Source organism: Polyergus mexicanus, unplaced genomic scaffold (genome assembly GCF_030449975.1).
Source record: "Polyergus mexicanus isolate NDT 795.1 unplaced genomic scaffold, iyPolMexi1.0 SCAF_17, whole genome shotgun sequence".
Lineage (NCBI taxonomy): Eukaryota > Metazoa > Arthropoda > Insecta > Hymenoptera > Formicidae > Polyergus > Polyergus mexicanus.
Genome location: NW_027223337.1, coordinates 281620 through 294068, shown reverse-complemented (window position 1 = coordinate 294068; position 12449 = coordinate 281620). Strand labels below are relative to the sequence as shown.

At 37.7% G+C, this 12449-nt stretch overlaps 1 protein-coding gene across 1 annotated transcript; it reads right to left on the bottom strand.

The window, feature by feature from the left end:
* Window positions 1–2728: 2728 nt before the first annotated feature.
* On the bottom strand, window positions 2729–11771 carry Amun (protein amun). Its single transcript, XM_070309463.1, has 4 exons — window positions 10066–11771; window positions 6630–6726; window positions 5777–6092; window positions 2729–5472 (listed from the first exon to the last, which is right to left on the bottom strand). The coding sequence occupies exons 1-4, from the start codon at window positions 10212–10214 to the stop codon at window positions 5018–5020; spliced, it is 1017 nt and encodes a 338-aa protein (XP_070165564.1). The 5' UTR covers window positions 10215–11771; the 3' UTR covers window positions 2729–5017.
* Window positions 11772–12449: the final 678 nt, after the last annotated feature.

Below are 12449 nucleotides of genomic sequence, written 5' to 3'. Positions count from 1 at the left end.
TTGCGTGCTTTTAAATTCTTAGATCCTTGGCTGATCCAGTGTATTATATGTTCGCAAATCTTTGCGTCTCGGAATTCTTCAATCGTTGTATCAAAAACAAATTTTGTAAAACGCGCTAAGGAGTTGGAGAACGTCGCTGCGAAATCAGAACGAGTTCTTTTTTCCTTCGACAAGGATACCGACAGAAATCCGGCGCTCGAGTTCTTGGAGAGTTCTCGCTTCGTCGCAAACCGGTTTCAACAATTTCAATACCGGCTGAAAAACCGGACAGAGGAACGCGTGCATGTAAATCGTGTAGTCTCAAAATGCATATAGTCAGAATTGACAATGGACCAGCATAGACAATGAACTTAATAAATACTCTTATTTCCTCTGTTCCTCTATGCAACCAAGATCCTAATTTTGCATTCAAAACAATCCTCTTTGAAATATAAAAATCTGCGAATAAAAATGTAAGTTCATAAATATCCAAATATTGTTTCATATATTGTCATATCAAATATTGTTCATATTTCCTTGTTCGATCTACTTAAAAATGCGTTTATTCTATTAGAATGAAGTATTTGCCTTGAACGCATAATAAATGCGAGTCTAAAAGGCAAGAATTGGTTTAAAAATGTGATAAATGTGATCAGTTCAAGAATGGATAAAGTGTAATCTGGAATATATTTTACGACGTTTAAAATTTTAAATAATTTAAATTAAATATAAATTATAATTGGTTTCTTTTTTTATTAATATAAATCTAATTTATGAAGAATACAAGATTAATTTTACAAAAAAGAAATTAAGTCTATTGGGTTTTCTTATTTTGCAAAAATTATCAAATTTTTTTCTCTTGATCTAAACTTTTCATGTATGTTTGCAAAAATCCATAGGGATTTATATAAATATCTGCTTTCACGCTCGATATAAACTGTATATGGTTAACAAAGAAACCTATCGAGATTAAATTATATCTCTCTTTTATAGACCTGATTCTATCACAATCACGAACGGGTATTAGTAATTCAGTTTTTTACCAGCTAGTTTTAGAGACGGAACTACCGTAGGCAAGAAATAATGATTTTTATCGCAAAGAGAAAGTATCTCTTAATCAATAGTATACATACGAGCACAAGTGACTAAACAATATTACCATATCGATATGAGTCAACAAGCTGCAAAGTGTCATTGCTGCTCTATTCTAGGAAGGTCAACGATACATGCAGCTTTACGATGGTCGTTGAATCTGTTACTTTCGGTGATTTATCTTGTTTCTCTTCTACCATTTTTCTTTTTTATCTTTTCATTTTTGAGTTTTATATAAAACTCGGTCGATTTTTCTAAGCTCTTTCAAGCATACAGTTTGGTAAATAAACGGAGAACAGATTTGAAAAAAAAAAAAAAACATGTTCACACGTCAGCACGAAAAGAGTGTTACTTCGAGAGAAAATATTTTCAAAGACTAAGTCCAAGAAGAAAGTTTTAACTAAGATTTCGAAAAGAAGGAACACAAATATAGAACTGTGAAAATTTCTTAATTTTGAGTAGCAATTTTAATCAATATATATAAAGTTATATTTTCAAAAATGTATTATTTAGGAAATTGAAGAGAACAAATAATTGTTATGTGCGCGTATGTGCTCGTCATTATTAAAAATTATCACGATCATAAATCCTTTTTGTCGAACAATATATTAAAATTGTTAGTTTTTATTTTTTAATGTTTTTCATATATCTATATATATATATATATATATATATATATATATATATATATATATATATATATAATATTCCTTTTTTATTAATTTCTGCGATGCATATTAATAAAAATGACTAATTTTCTCCACAAGATATTTTTTGTGTATGTAATTATTGTTGAAAATAATTAATGATCAATATTTATAAAAAGATTAAGATACAAATACTGTGTAGCAGGGAGAGAGTAAAAACACATTCTTATGGCAGTCAAAAACGGATGTGGCTTTGCGGCCGCAACTTTGGTTTCACTTCGCTCCCAACGAAATGAATGGCAACGACAACAGTGAGGAATTAAAGCTACATCGAGAGAAAGTCGGGAAGATGCGAGAAATGTTTTACTTTCACTTCTCACTTGCGCATATTCGCAATACCACCATATCACGCTCGCTCGAAGCTAGAGAATGACAAATCAACGTTTCAAAAATTCCCATATCACAAGACTTTTCACCTGTAACGTTTTTCTTGTTGTACTTGTTATTTTGAGTAGGATCGACATTTTCTTCCCTAGAATCGTTATGAAAATAATTCATATTTTTCCGATCAAAATATGAAGAAAATAACATATGCATAAAAGAGCAATTTTCTATAAATTTAAAACTATCACAAATGCAAATTAAAGATGGATCGAAACTCTAACAAGGAAACTTTGCAGAACTCGTACGTCATTTTAAAATCTGTGATATGTGTTCAAAAATAAAAATGAAGATATAATAAATCAGATTTTACTTTTCTTGGCATAACCGAAAGTTATCGTTAGCTTGCTTCAAAGAATTGATTTCTGCAAAAAAAATATGAAAAAAGCGAAATGAAGAATTCAAAGGGCTCCACTTTGCGAAATAAATCATCAAAGAGAAATTGTATGGAATGAGGGAAGCAGGTAGCAAGGAAAGATCCATTGATATAAAAGTTAGACTTTAAGAATTAAAAAGCTAGAGAAATTTAAGAAGTTTAAACGTTCATTAAAGAATTCATAACAACAAAATTTAAAAATCTAGGATTATAGACGAAAGCTCTTCGATAATAGCAATCAATATTCTTTAAAAGAACTCTCGAGTAGATACATACTATGTATACTTAAGAATACTTAGAACTAAGAATGCGCGTAATTATGTATGTGTTTGTGTTGCAGGCTGGACGCTTTTTTACTGAGCTTCATGTTTTTTTTTGGACTGAAAGCATTACTTTTATTTCCTTCTAAAGTTTTTTTTTTACTTACAAGGTATTTGGTTTGCTCCATGCATCACTCTGACATGCAGTTTTCTCATTAGGTATATAAATTATGATAATGATTCGGTATTATAATAATTATAATTATAATAATTATTTATCATTATTATTAATATTAATATTATCATTATGTCCAGTATTTTCGTTTTTGTTTTTTTTTTTGCTGCTCACGGAGTGATTTGCTCTCTTCTCCCCCTCTCTCCATTCACATACATCTCCCCTTCTCTCACTCTTTTTTTTCCTCTCCCTCCTTTTTTTGCAACAATAATTATCTCTTCCCAAGGAATAATTCGAAAACTCCACCGTACATTAATTTACGTCGCAAAAAAACTAAAATATGATTGATCATCAAATAATTGAAAATTATACACGCATCCTGAAAAGAATCCAAACACATGATCCTACAAAGATTCTTTTCGAAAAATCAAATATTTTATAAATTTAAGGATGCAAAAATATTTAATTGAATGTTTTCATATTTTCAAGAAGTTTCCAGTTGGGAGACGTGTAAAATTTTATGTTGATGTTAGATATTTACGCTCACGTAGAATCCTTGAATGTTGTTTTGTATGGTTCTCTCATAATAGATAAGAAATAAAAAGTTGCATTTAGTTTTTATTTTTTATATACTCAATTCGCGTGTATTACGAATATTTCATAATTTAAGTCACGGTTTACATTTGTAAAATTCTATTCGTAAAATCTATGATTATTTGCACGTAAACATCACTTTACACCTTTTTAAATTAATTATTGGGATTATCTTGAAGAAAAAGAAGAAAAAAAAATAACAACATATAAGTTTCGCGATCGGAAATTTCAAAGAAAGATTACGACGATCGAAGAGAAATAGAACGAGGGAATCTCGTTATTTAGAATATATGACATTGTGAAAGATGGATTATAAAGTGAACGAGAAATGTGTATATTTCAAGAAAGTTTTGCATCATCTTCTTGTTAATAGAACGGCAGTTGTGTTTGCGTTGAAGAGCGGCGATCAAGGAGTCGTGGAAGAAGGGAGCATTCGGGCGGATTTGGCGATTCAAAGATGTAACAATGTACGTTGTACATGATTCAACATAGAACAGCATGATCGAGAAATCTAAGCACCTTAATTCTATGAACGTAAGATTTTCATATTTCATGAGTTTTTTTTTTTTTAACAAGTTTAAGATAATTCAAAGCTTCGCAGTAAATTTTTAATCTCCAATAAAATCCAAAGATCTTAAATATTATATGAGACATTTCAAAAGAATTCGAGATATATATTAGTCAAAGAAATTAATGTTTTATAAAAGATATGCAAAATATCATTAATAGAGATACATAAAGGCTTATCTCTTATACGTATATATTCGCGAAAATCTTTTATTTTTAGCAACACTGAGTATATATATTTTCACGTTTCCTCGTCCGCTCCAACATACTTTGTACAGGAGATCCATAATCAAAAGACGGTGCAAAACTCTTGTTGACATTTACGTGAATGCACGAGATTGTCCGAACAACAACAATGAGAATCTAGCTGTATCACCAGCTGACATTTCGCATCAATGAGAATGCATATTTGTCGGTCACTCGGTAAAAATGCTTACCAGAACGGGAGGAGCTTTAAGAAAACGAGACAAAATCGTGGACGAAATGCGGGAAAAACCAGAAGAGGGAAAGAAACAGAGTGAGATAAAAGATTCGAGGATTTCAGAATGCATTCAGAATATTCTGGAATCCCGCAAATCCTTTTCCTTTTTTTCTCACTCCCTCTGCCGCAATAAGAGCCGAGGATGAAGCGAGCGGCTATGCTCCGTCCAAGCAATCGCGCAAACAGAATAATTCATCCATTCATCCGCGTCCGTCCGTCTGTCCGTGCATCCATCTTCTATTCTACCTATCCGTTCATCTGTCCATCCGTCGTACGTCCGTCCGTCGGTCCATCATCCGGATTGATGATTCAGAATCGACGACGCGGTGCCGCAATGATCGACAGACTTCTGGCGGGCACGAAAGTGCTGACGTTGTTGCTTGTCGCGTCACCGAGCTGATCGGGTCACTTCTTGCTCTTCTTGGTGGGCGGCTCCTGCGCGTCTTGCGAGTCCTCCTCGGTGTCCTCGCTGTCGGTAGGTCGTGGCGTCGCATTGTTGCTGCTGTCGTTGGTAATGATGGAATCGTTTGTGTCCTCGCTGGCGCCTACGACGGCATGATCGTTGGCAGTGATCGGTGTTGCCGGCTTGTCCATCGAATCTTCGGTGAAGGATGTTGTCGTACTGTTCTCGTCGATCGCTGCCGGATCAAGCGCTGCCGCGTCCTTGCCATTCGCTACCGTCTCCTGATTGCTGTCATCCGATGGCTCCGTTGCCTCACCATTGCTGGCGCCGTGCGAGTTGCCGTTCTCCGTCGAGCCCGGGATGCCATCCAGCAACTCTGGTTTTAGCTCAGATGCCACATAATGCGTCCACAGCGCCAGCTCGACTCTATGTGGGCTCCATGTCTTACCATTAGATGCTAAAAAAAAAAAAAGAAAATTTTTTTATAATATTTAAAAATGTTTTTCATATTTCGTCACAATCCCGAATGTTTAATATATTGTTAAGTAAAAAATTGTCTGCATATATATATATATATATATATATATATATATATATATATATATATATATATATAATATAAAATGTAAAAAATCTAACAATTAAGATTTAAGGATCGCATTATCATAGAATCTCATTTCCAAGGATTTAATACAGTAATATGCGCAACTCGGACGAGACCAGTGCATCCACGCGAACATAAATGATTCATAATTGCTTACTCTGCTTGTTCAGCCTCTCGACGGTGTTTTGAATATGCTGGACGAAATTTAGGTATTCTTTAGTGGTGTAATCAATGCCCTCGATCTCCGGTATCGCCATCAGGCACTCGTCAGCCATGAAGGGCGCGTTTTCCGGCGATGCTGCGGCAAGCAGGGCGGACGCCATCGTAGTACCGACGCCCTTCAAATTCGATAACGCTGTAATTGCCTGTTCGAGATTCGGAAGCTTTTTGAACGCTTTCTTTGTTTCGGCCATCACGGCGCGCGGTGTATTCACCTTCACCAGGTAGGACAGCTGTGGATAAAACTTGCCGCGCTGAAAACAAAATGGCAGACAGCCTCGTGAAACATTTGGATCGTCAATTTCCTGATTTCCTAAAAATTTTTCCATTTACGCTTATCAAACATCGCGAAGAATATTATAAATAAAAATCAGACTTTGTCAAATTCCAAACCAACAAATTTTATATAATATATTAAAGCAACCAATGATTTGAAATGTGAAACAGGAAATTACACCTCTCGAAAATAATTTGGTCAAGAATAATATTGTATTCCTGATTAAGATTTTTATTAATGTAATCTTTTTTTATAAGAATTATGATTATGTATAATTAATATAAATCATAAACTATAATATATATACACTTCTATAACTTTATAGCCATATATACTTAAAAAAAAAAAATTGCTATTCATGTTTTACTGCTAATATTATTTTTTCTCTCTCGTACATCTTTTAAATATAATTCCACTTTAACTTAACTTAATATTTAAAATGGACTTTATTAACTTTATTTGAATTTGGCAGAATGTGCTGGGTGTTATTCCAACGAGAAAAAAAGCAACTTACTATTTGCTTCCATTTCATCGTCTGCACCAGCTCTTCGTGATTGAGATGCGCGTCCTTGCCGCGTGATTTGATCTTCTTAGGAAGCTCATTCTGATACCTGTCGATACAAACAACAAAAACCGGACGATCAAAATCGATTTAGCGTTCATCAGAAAATACAGAGCGCGCGCGCGCGCCACGCATGACGTACATGGCCACACGCTTACGCGTGTATGTACGCATGAGCGAACGAGCGAGCGTGACGTAATCGCGCCGTCGTCGCTGTTGCTGCTGCAGAGAATACTGGAATTCGTTAAAGGTTCGATTAAAAATACAAACGCTGCCGCAAGAAGCCCGACACGCCCCTCGTCAACGATTGGAGGATATTCATCTTTATCGCGCACGTGGATCACACGTGGATCCGTACCGGGGCGTAATGTCTTTTTTCGAGATCAACTGCACTCGCAAAATACAATACAAATCGAAACGCGAAACTACTAGAAAGACCAAAAAGATTTAAAATAATAAAAGATTCTAGGAAAGAAACTAAAAATTTAAAAAGAGCGACAACAATTTAAAAGTACGATGAAAATTTGAAGATTATAATGCTTACTTTAATAATTTTTTTTTTTGCGCTAACAAATTAGTCAAATCGAATTATTTCAGGACAAATCACAAAGTATCATTAGAGAGAATTTTTACATTTATTATAAATAAGCGAGATTTATATAGTTTAACATATATATTTCAGGGGTTTCACGAGCCACGAGAATATTATAAATTTATAATTTCGATTGAATAATTTTGAAATCTGTTTAAAGTGTTAATTATAATTTATTAAATTATAAAAATTAGACTTTTTGATCATTCTTGTTATATATATATATATATATATATATTAAGATCATATAATTAAATGCTAACTATTATGCATAACGCAAAACATGATGGATTCTCTAAAAAGATAAATGTTATTATTAATAATATATTTAATATTATATAAAAATATATATATTAAATATTTAAAACACAAAATCTCTTTTTACATTAAATAAATATAAAAATCGCTAAATTCGTACAAAATAAAAAAAATCTGTTTTTAAAAACGCGATAATTGTTCCATTCCCTTCGCGTCTGCGGCATTTTCGAAGTAAATTTTTCCATCTTCGCATCTCGAAATTTTATTTCTCGATAAATCTCCACGCGTCACTCATTAGAAGGACTTCTCGATATTTTACATCGAGCCGAATAGTGTTATGTTTCACAAAGCTGAAACAACGCGCGTTGCACCTCGCATAATACCGCATATCCGCATACGGCTTGGCACCGGCGTGGAAAAGCAGCCTTGACACAAACTGGCCTCAATGGGAATGAAAACAACGGTACTCTCCACTTCCCCTTACCCCTCTCGTCGCTCTCACCCTCGCTTCTGCAATACGGAAGAAACTGGCGCGTAAAGTCTCTTCTCCCTTCCCTTCTCCCTTTTACCCTACACTTTTCTTTACTCGTTCGTTCTGTCACTATTCCTGTTCTTCCTTTTCTGTCTCATCTGTCTCGTCTCAGCGCGCATGTACGTCACGATCGATAAAAACAATCTGTATCAATCGCGTGCGCGCGGAAACAAATAATACGAGTTTATCACTCGCGCGAGGATCAACGATAAATTGGGAAATATATATAAATTTTCGCAGAAAACTTTATGTTTTTTTACATGATCCTAATTTTATCAATTATTTTTAATAATTTTATTAATTAGCTCGTTTAATTTCAAACAAGTTTTTACAGAACTTTTATTAAAACGATTATCAATATTCTGTCTCTCAATATTTTGTCAAACCACATTATCTATATTTCTTTACTGTTCTCGAAAGAGATTACTTTTACCAATGAATAAAGAATTAAAATTTTGCAGAAATGTTATAAATAAATTTACTTTTTATAGTATAACTTTATTATTTTCAAGTATATCAGATATATTAATTATTTAGATCTTTTTAAATATGCGTGTGGTGTGTGAATATCCTGGATAAGCATGGATTCTTAGATCCAAAGGGTCCACAATTTCAAATGTCCCATGATCTAAGAATATTATTGTTTAAGAAAATGGTAAGATTTTTAACATTTCATTATTTTAGAAGTATAATTCGATAAAATTTATAATAGTAAAATTCGGAAATCTATACTTTGGCAGATTCATACCTTTAGTATCCCTTCTTCGAAATTAGCTGGTATATCATTATGTTCCAACAGACTATGAAATATAATAGATTTTATTTTTATTATTTTATGCACACGATCAATGTCTAGATCTAATATTTTATATCCCAATGTTTCTATATTGAACAAAAACTTAAAAAAAAAAAAATGAAAAAAAATGAAAAAAAAATGAAAAATCTATATTAATAAATTCATTGTCCAATATCTTCAAATTGTGCGATTTTTTAATTAAAGATTGTGGAAACTTTCGCGAATGCAATTACGCTGCTGTATATAAATACTTTATATTAGAAAATATAAATAATCATATTGACAAAAAAACGCAAGAGAAACTATCAATACATCTCTATTCTATCATGATTTCACATGCCATTTACAAAAGTAATGATTAGTATAAATAAGGAAATTTTCTCAGATTTTCTAAAACTTTATACAAGTACATAATAAAACATAAAATACATTTTTTTCATAGATATAAAACATTCTCTTAATTAATATATACACAAATATACGAATATTCTATATTTATATATATATATATAAAATTTATCTTTTTTGTCTCTTCTGAACTTTCTAGTTTGCTAAAGAAATATTAATAATTAGCCGCATCGACCTCATTATACCTGTTCGGAGTAATATGTATCTCTCAAAGAAGAAAAATCTTTGGTGTTCACGTGTCATTATCATCACGTACGCTTTCTACGTTTTCGCTCGCTCGAGTCTCCCCTATAACGAAATGTTATTCACGGGGGGAGATCCACCACGTGACAGTGTGTATCTTTCGCGACAATTTCGCGGGGGTGATCTCGACGATGTCTCGGCGGAGCACGATAGGGTGATGCGAGGGTGACATACGGACGCGCACACGCGACGTTGCCGCTCCCGCATCGCTCGCTCGTGGCGAACAGCGCGAAGCGGGTTCATTGTCCCGCGTGCGCCCCGTAGTAGAGCGCCGTTTCCTCCCTTGGGCCGCGCCGCAATGTCCCCGTCAGCAGTGGCGACAGTTCGTTTCTCTCTCTCTCTCTCTCTCTCTGTATTGCATTTGTCTCTTTCCTTCTGTCTATCTATCTGTCTATCTTTTTCCTATCTATCTATCTACCTACCTACCTATCTTTATCTCTCTCTTTCTCTCGCTCGCTCGTTCATTCCCTTTCTCTGCGTGCGCGCACACAAACACACAAGACGAAACATTGACAGCGTCGTCGTCGCACGGCAGAGGATACATTTAACTAAAACTTACCAGTTGTCTAGCTTGATCAGCTCCTCGGGCTTTTTCGATTTGTGATCGGCCTTGAGGCGCAACGCCTGTGGATAAAGTTTGAAAACGTGTTCGAATTGTGTCGCGGTGCCCTCCGCAAAGAAAGTCGCGGTGTCTTTCACGGAAGCCATTGCGATAACGCAGGCTTCGATCGACGGCCGTCGGGGCGCAGCACCAACGCCGCCTGCTGCCGTTGCTCCGTAAAACGCCGCGTCGTCCGCCGTCCCCGTCGCTGCTGCTGCTGCTGCCGCCGCTACCACGAGCGGCGTTGCCGTGTCTCGTCCGCTCTTCACCGAAGAATCCTACTTCAATTCCCTTACCAGTGTAGCGCGAGTAAGCGCGTCGCGTGGGAAATCGATCACGGTGGTGGGAGATTACCGAGCGACGTTACGGACTCTGTCGACTCTCGCGAACAGAGAGATCCGAGAAGACGTGAGAAAATGTGCGTTATATACGCGTATATATATATATATATATGTAATATATATATATTATATATATATATATACGTAGAATTGTCAAAATAGGAGTAAATAGAGAAAATGCGCGCACTAGATGCGTTACAGTACTCGTCTCTCACTCTGCCAGCATAGAGTACGAACGAACGTTCTCTCGGCACTATGCGACGTCTCGAGAGATAATCACACTACTGTAAAGCGCTCTCCATCGGATCTCGCTCGACACTGGCCCGGGTGGGGAGCCGACGCGACGTTGCCAGTAGGCGGCAGCACCGCTCGGGTTGCGCCTCTATCCCCACCACTTGACTACGCCTTTCCTTCTCTCTCCTTTTCATGTACTCGTCCCCGATCCCCGAGTCCGTTCCCTTATCCCTTCACGCTACTCGATCTTGCTACGAAATACGTCCGTCACGCTTTCTCCGTCGAGTCGCTCGATTCGTAGCCCCTCTCACTCTGTCTCACACTTTAGGAATCCGTATCTCTCCCACTCGATCGTCGGTTCTTCCGTCTCTCTTCCACGTCTGGTCGTGTCCTTTTTCTCGCTATCGCGGTATCCTTCTCTATTGCTTTCGATCGCTCTATGTATCTCTTATACGTCTACCTCCCTTTTTTTCTCTCACACAACATATACACACATACGCACTTTTCTCTCTCTCTCTCTCCCCCTCTTCTGTCTATCTATTGCATTCGTCTCGCTCACGCTTACGAACCGCGAAATTCGGTCGAATACGCGCGGCGATGTGCCTTCGATACCTTGTGCTTGTGCAGTGTGTCGGAGTGTATCGGAGGGGAGCGTGAGGAGATTCCACGGAGAGGCTCCTTTCTCTACGGAGCGTTGCGGTGCGCCTTCTCTCTCTCTCTCTCTCTCTCTCTCGTTCTCACGTACGACAGCACACTCGCTTCCTATCTTTCTGCTTGGCGATCAGCGTATTAACGTGACTCTCGGGTCCGACACGAATATTCGCATATATGACGTGATTCTGTTCCAAAATGGTACTAATACGAAAGTACGTGCGCGTACGACGTTTAGATCGCGCGTTTTAAACGCAACGTCGTATATATATATATATATATATATATATCCGTTTTCCGTATTATAATTTTCGCTCGTTCGATTTACTCGCGTTGCCTGGCAAGCGTATTTCCACGTAAGCGACTGAGGTTACGTCGCGCGACGACCGTCTCATCGACGACGGAGTCATGGAACACGGCGATTGGTCGAGCGCGGCGCTCTCTTTCTCTCTATCTCTCTCTCTCTCTCTCTCTTTCTGTCCTTTTCGCTCATTCCCTGCCGCTCCCTCTCGACGCTGTTTCGCGATCGCGTTTATCGAGTCGATATTCCTTTTTTCTACGCGGGAATATCACAACCGGGAAACCACGATCGCGATACATTTGCCAGCGTACGAGGCTCACCGCTTCTATGGTTTCGAAAAGGCGCTCTACTGTGCGTGAAATACACGTGTAATAACGTAACGCGTGTATGTATAAGTCCGTGACACGACGAGCATACCCCTACTCTCACTCCCTCTCTCTCTCTCTCTCTCTCTCCCTCCCTCCCTCCCTCTCTCTCTCTCTCTCTCGTGTCACGGGAAACGGGAACGCGGAGGAAACGCACGTAGCCAGCCAGCCAATCGTTCGCTCCGTGGATGTGTGTGCGTAAGTCTAGTATGGTAGCTGACAGAGCGAGGGCAGCGCCTTCGCTCGCACCGCAGCTGGCACCCCGCCAGTCCCCCGACTCCCGGTGACCCGCACCCGAGGAGACGAGCGAGCGAGCGAGCGAGAGAGAGAGCGAACGATTTCTCCCCTTGCCGTCCGCGCGCGTCCGGACACCACATCTACCGTCAGCTGCGCATTGCGTCCCCCTCCTCGGCGCCTCGCTGGTGGATGGTGGATCGCCGATGGAGACGC

Coding starts and splice junctions, on each gene's coding strand:
- Amun (XM_070309463.1), bottom strand. CDS start 10,214: ATGGCTTCCGTGAAAGACACCGCGACTTTCTTTGCGGAGGGCACCGCG. Junction 6,727..10,065: donor CTGATCAAGCTAGACAACTG/GTAAGTTTTAGT, acceptor TTGTATCGACAG/GTATCAGAATGAGCTTCCTA. Junction 6,093..6,629: donor CGATGAAATGGAAGCAAATA/GTAAGTTGCTTT, acceptor TTTTGTTTTCAG/CGCGGCAAGTTTTATCCACA.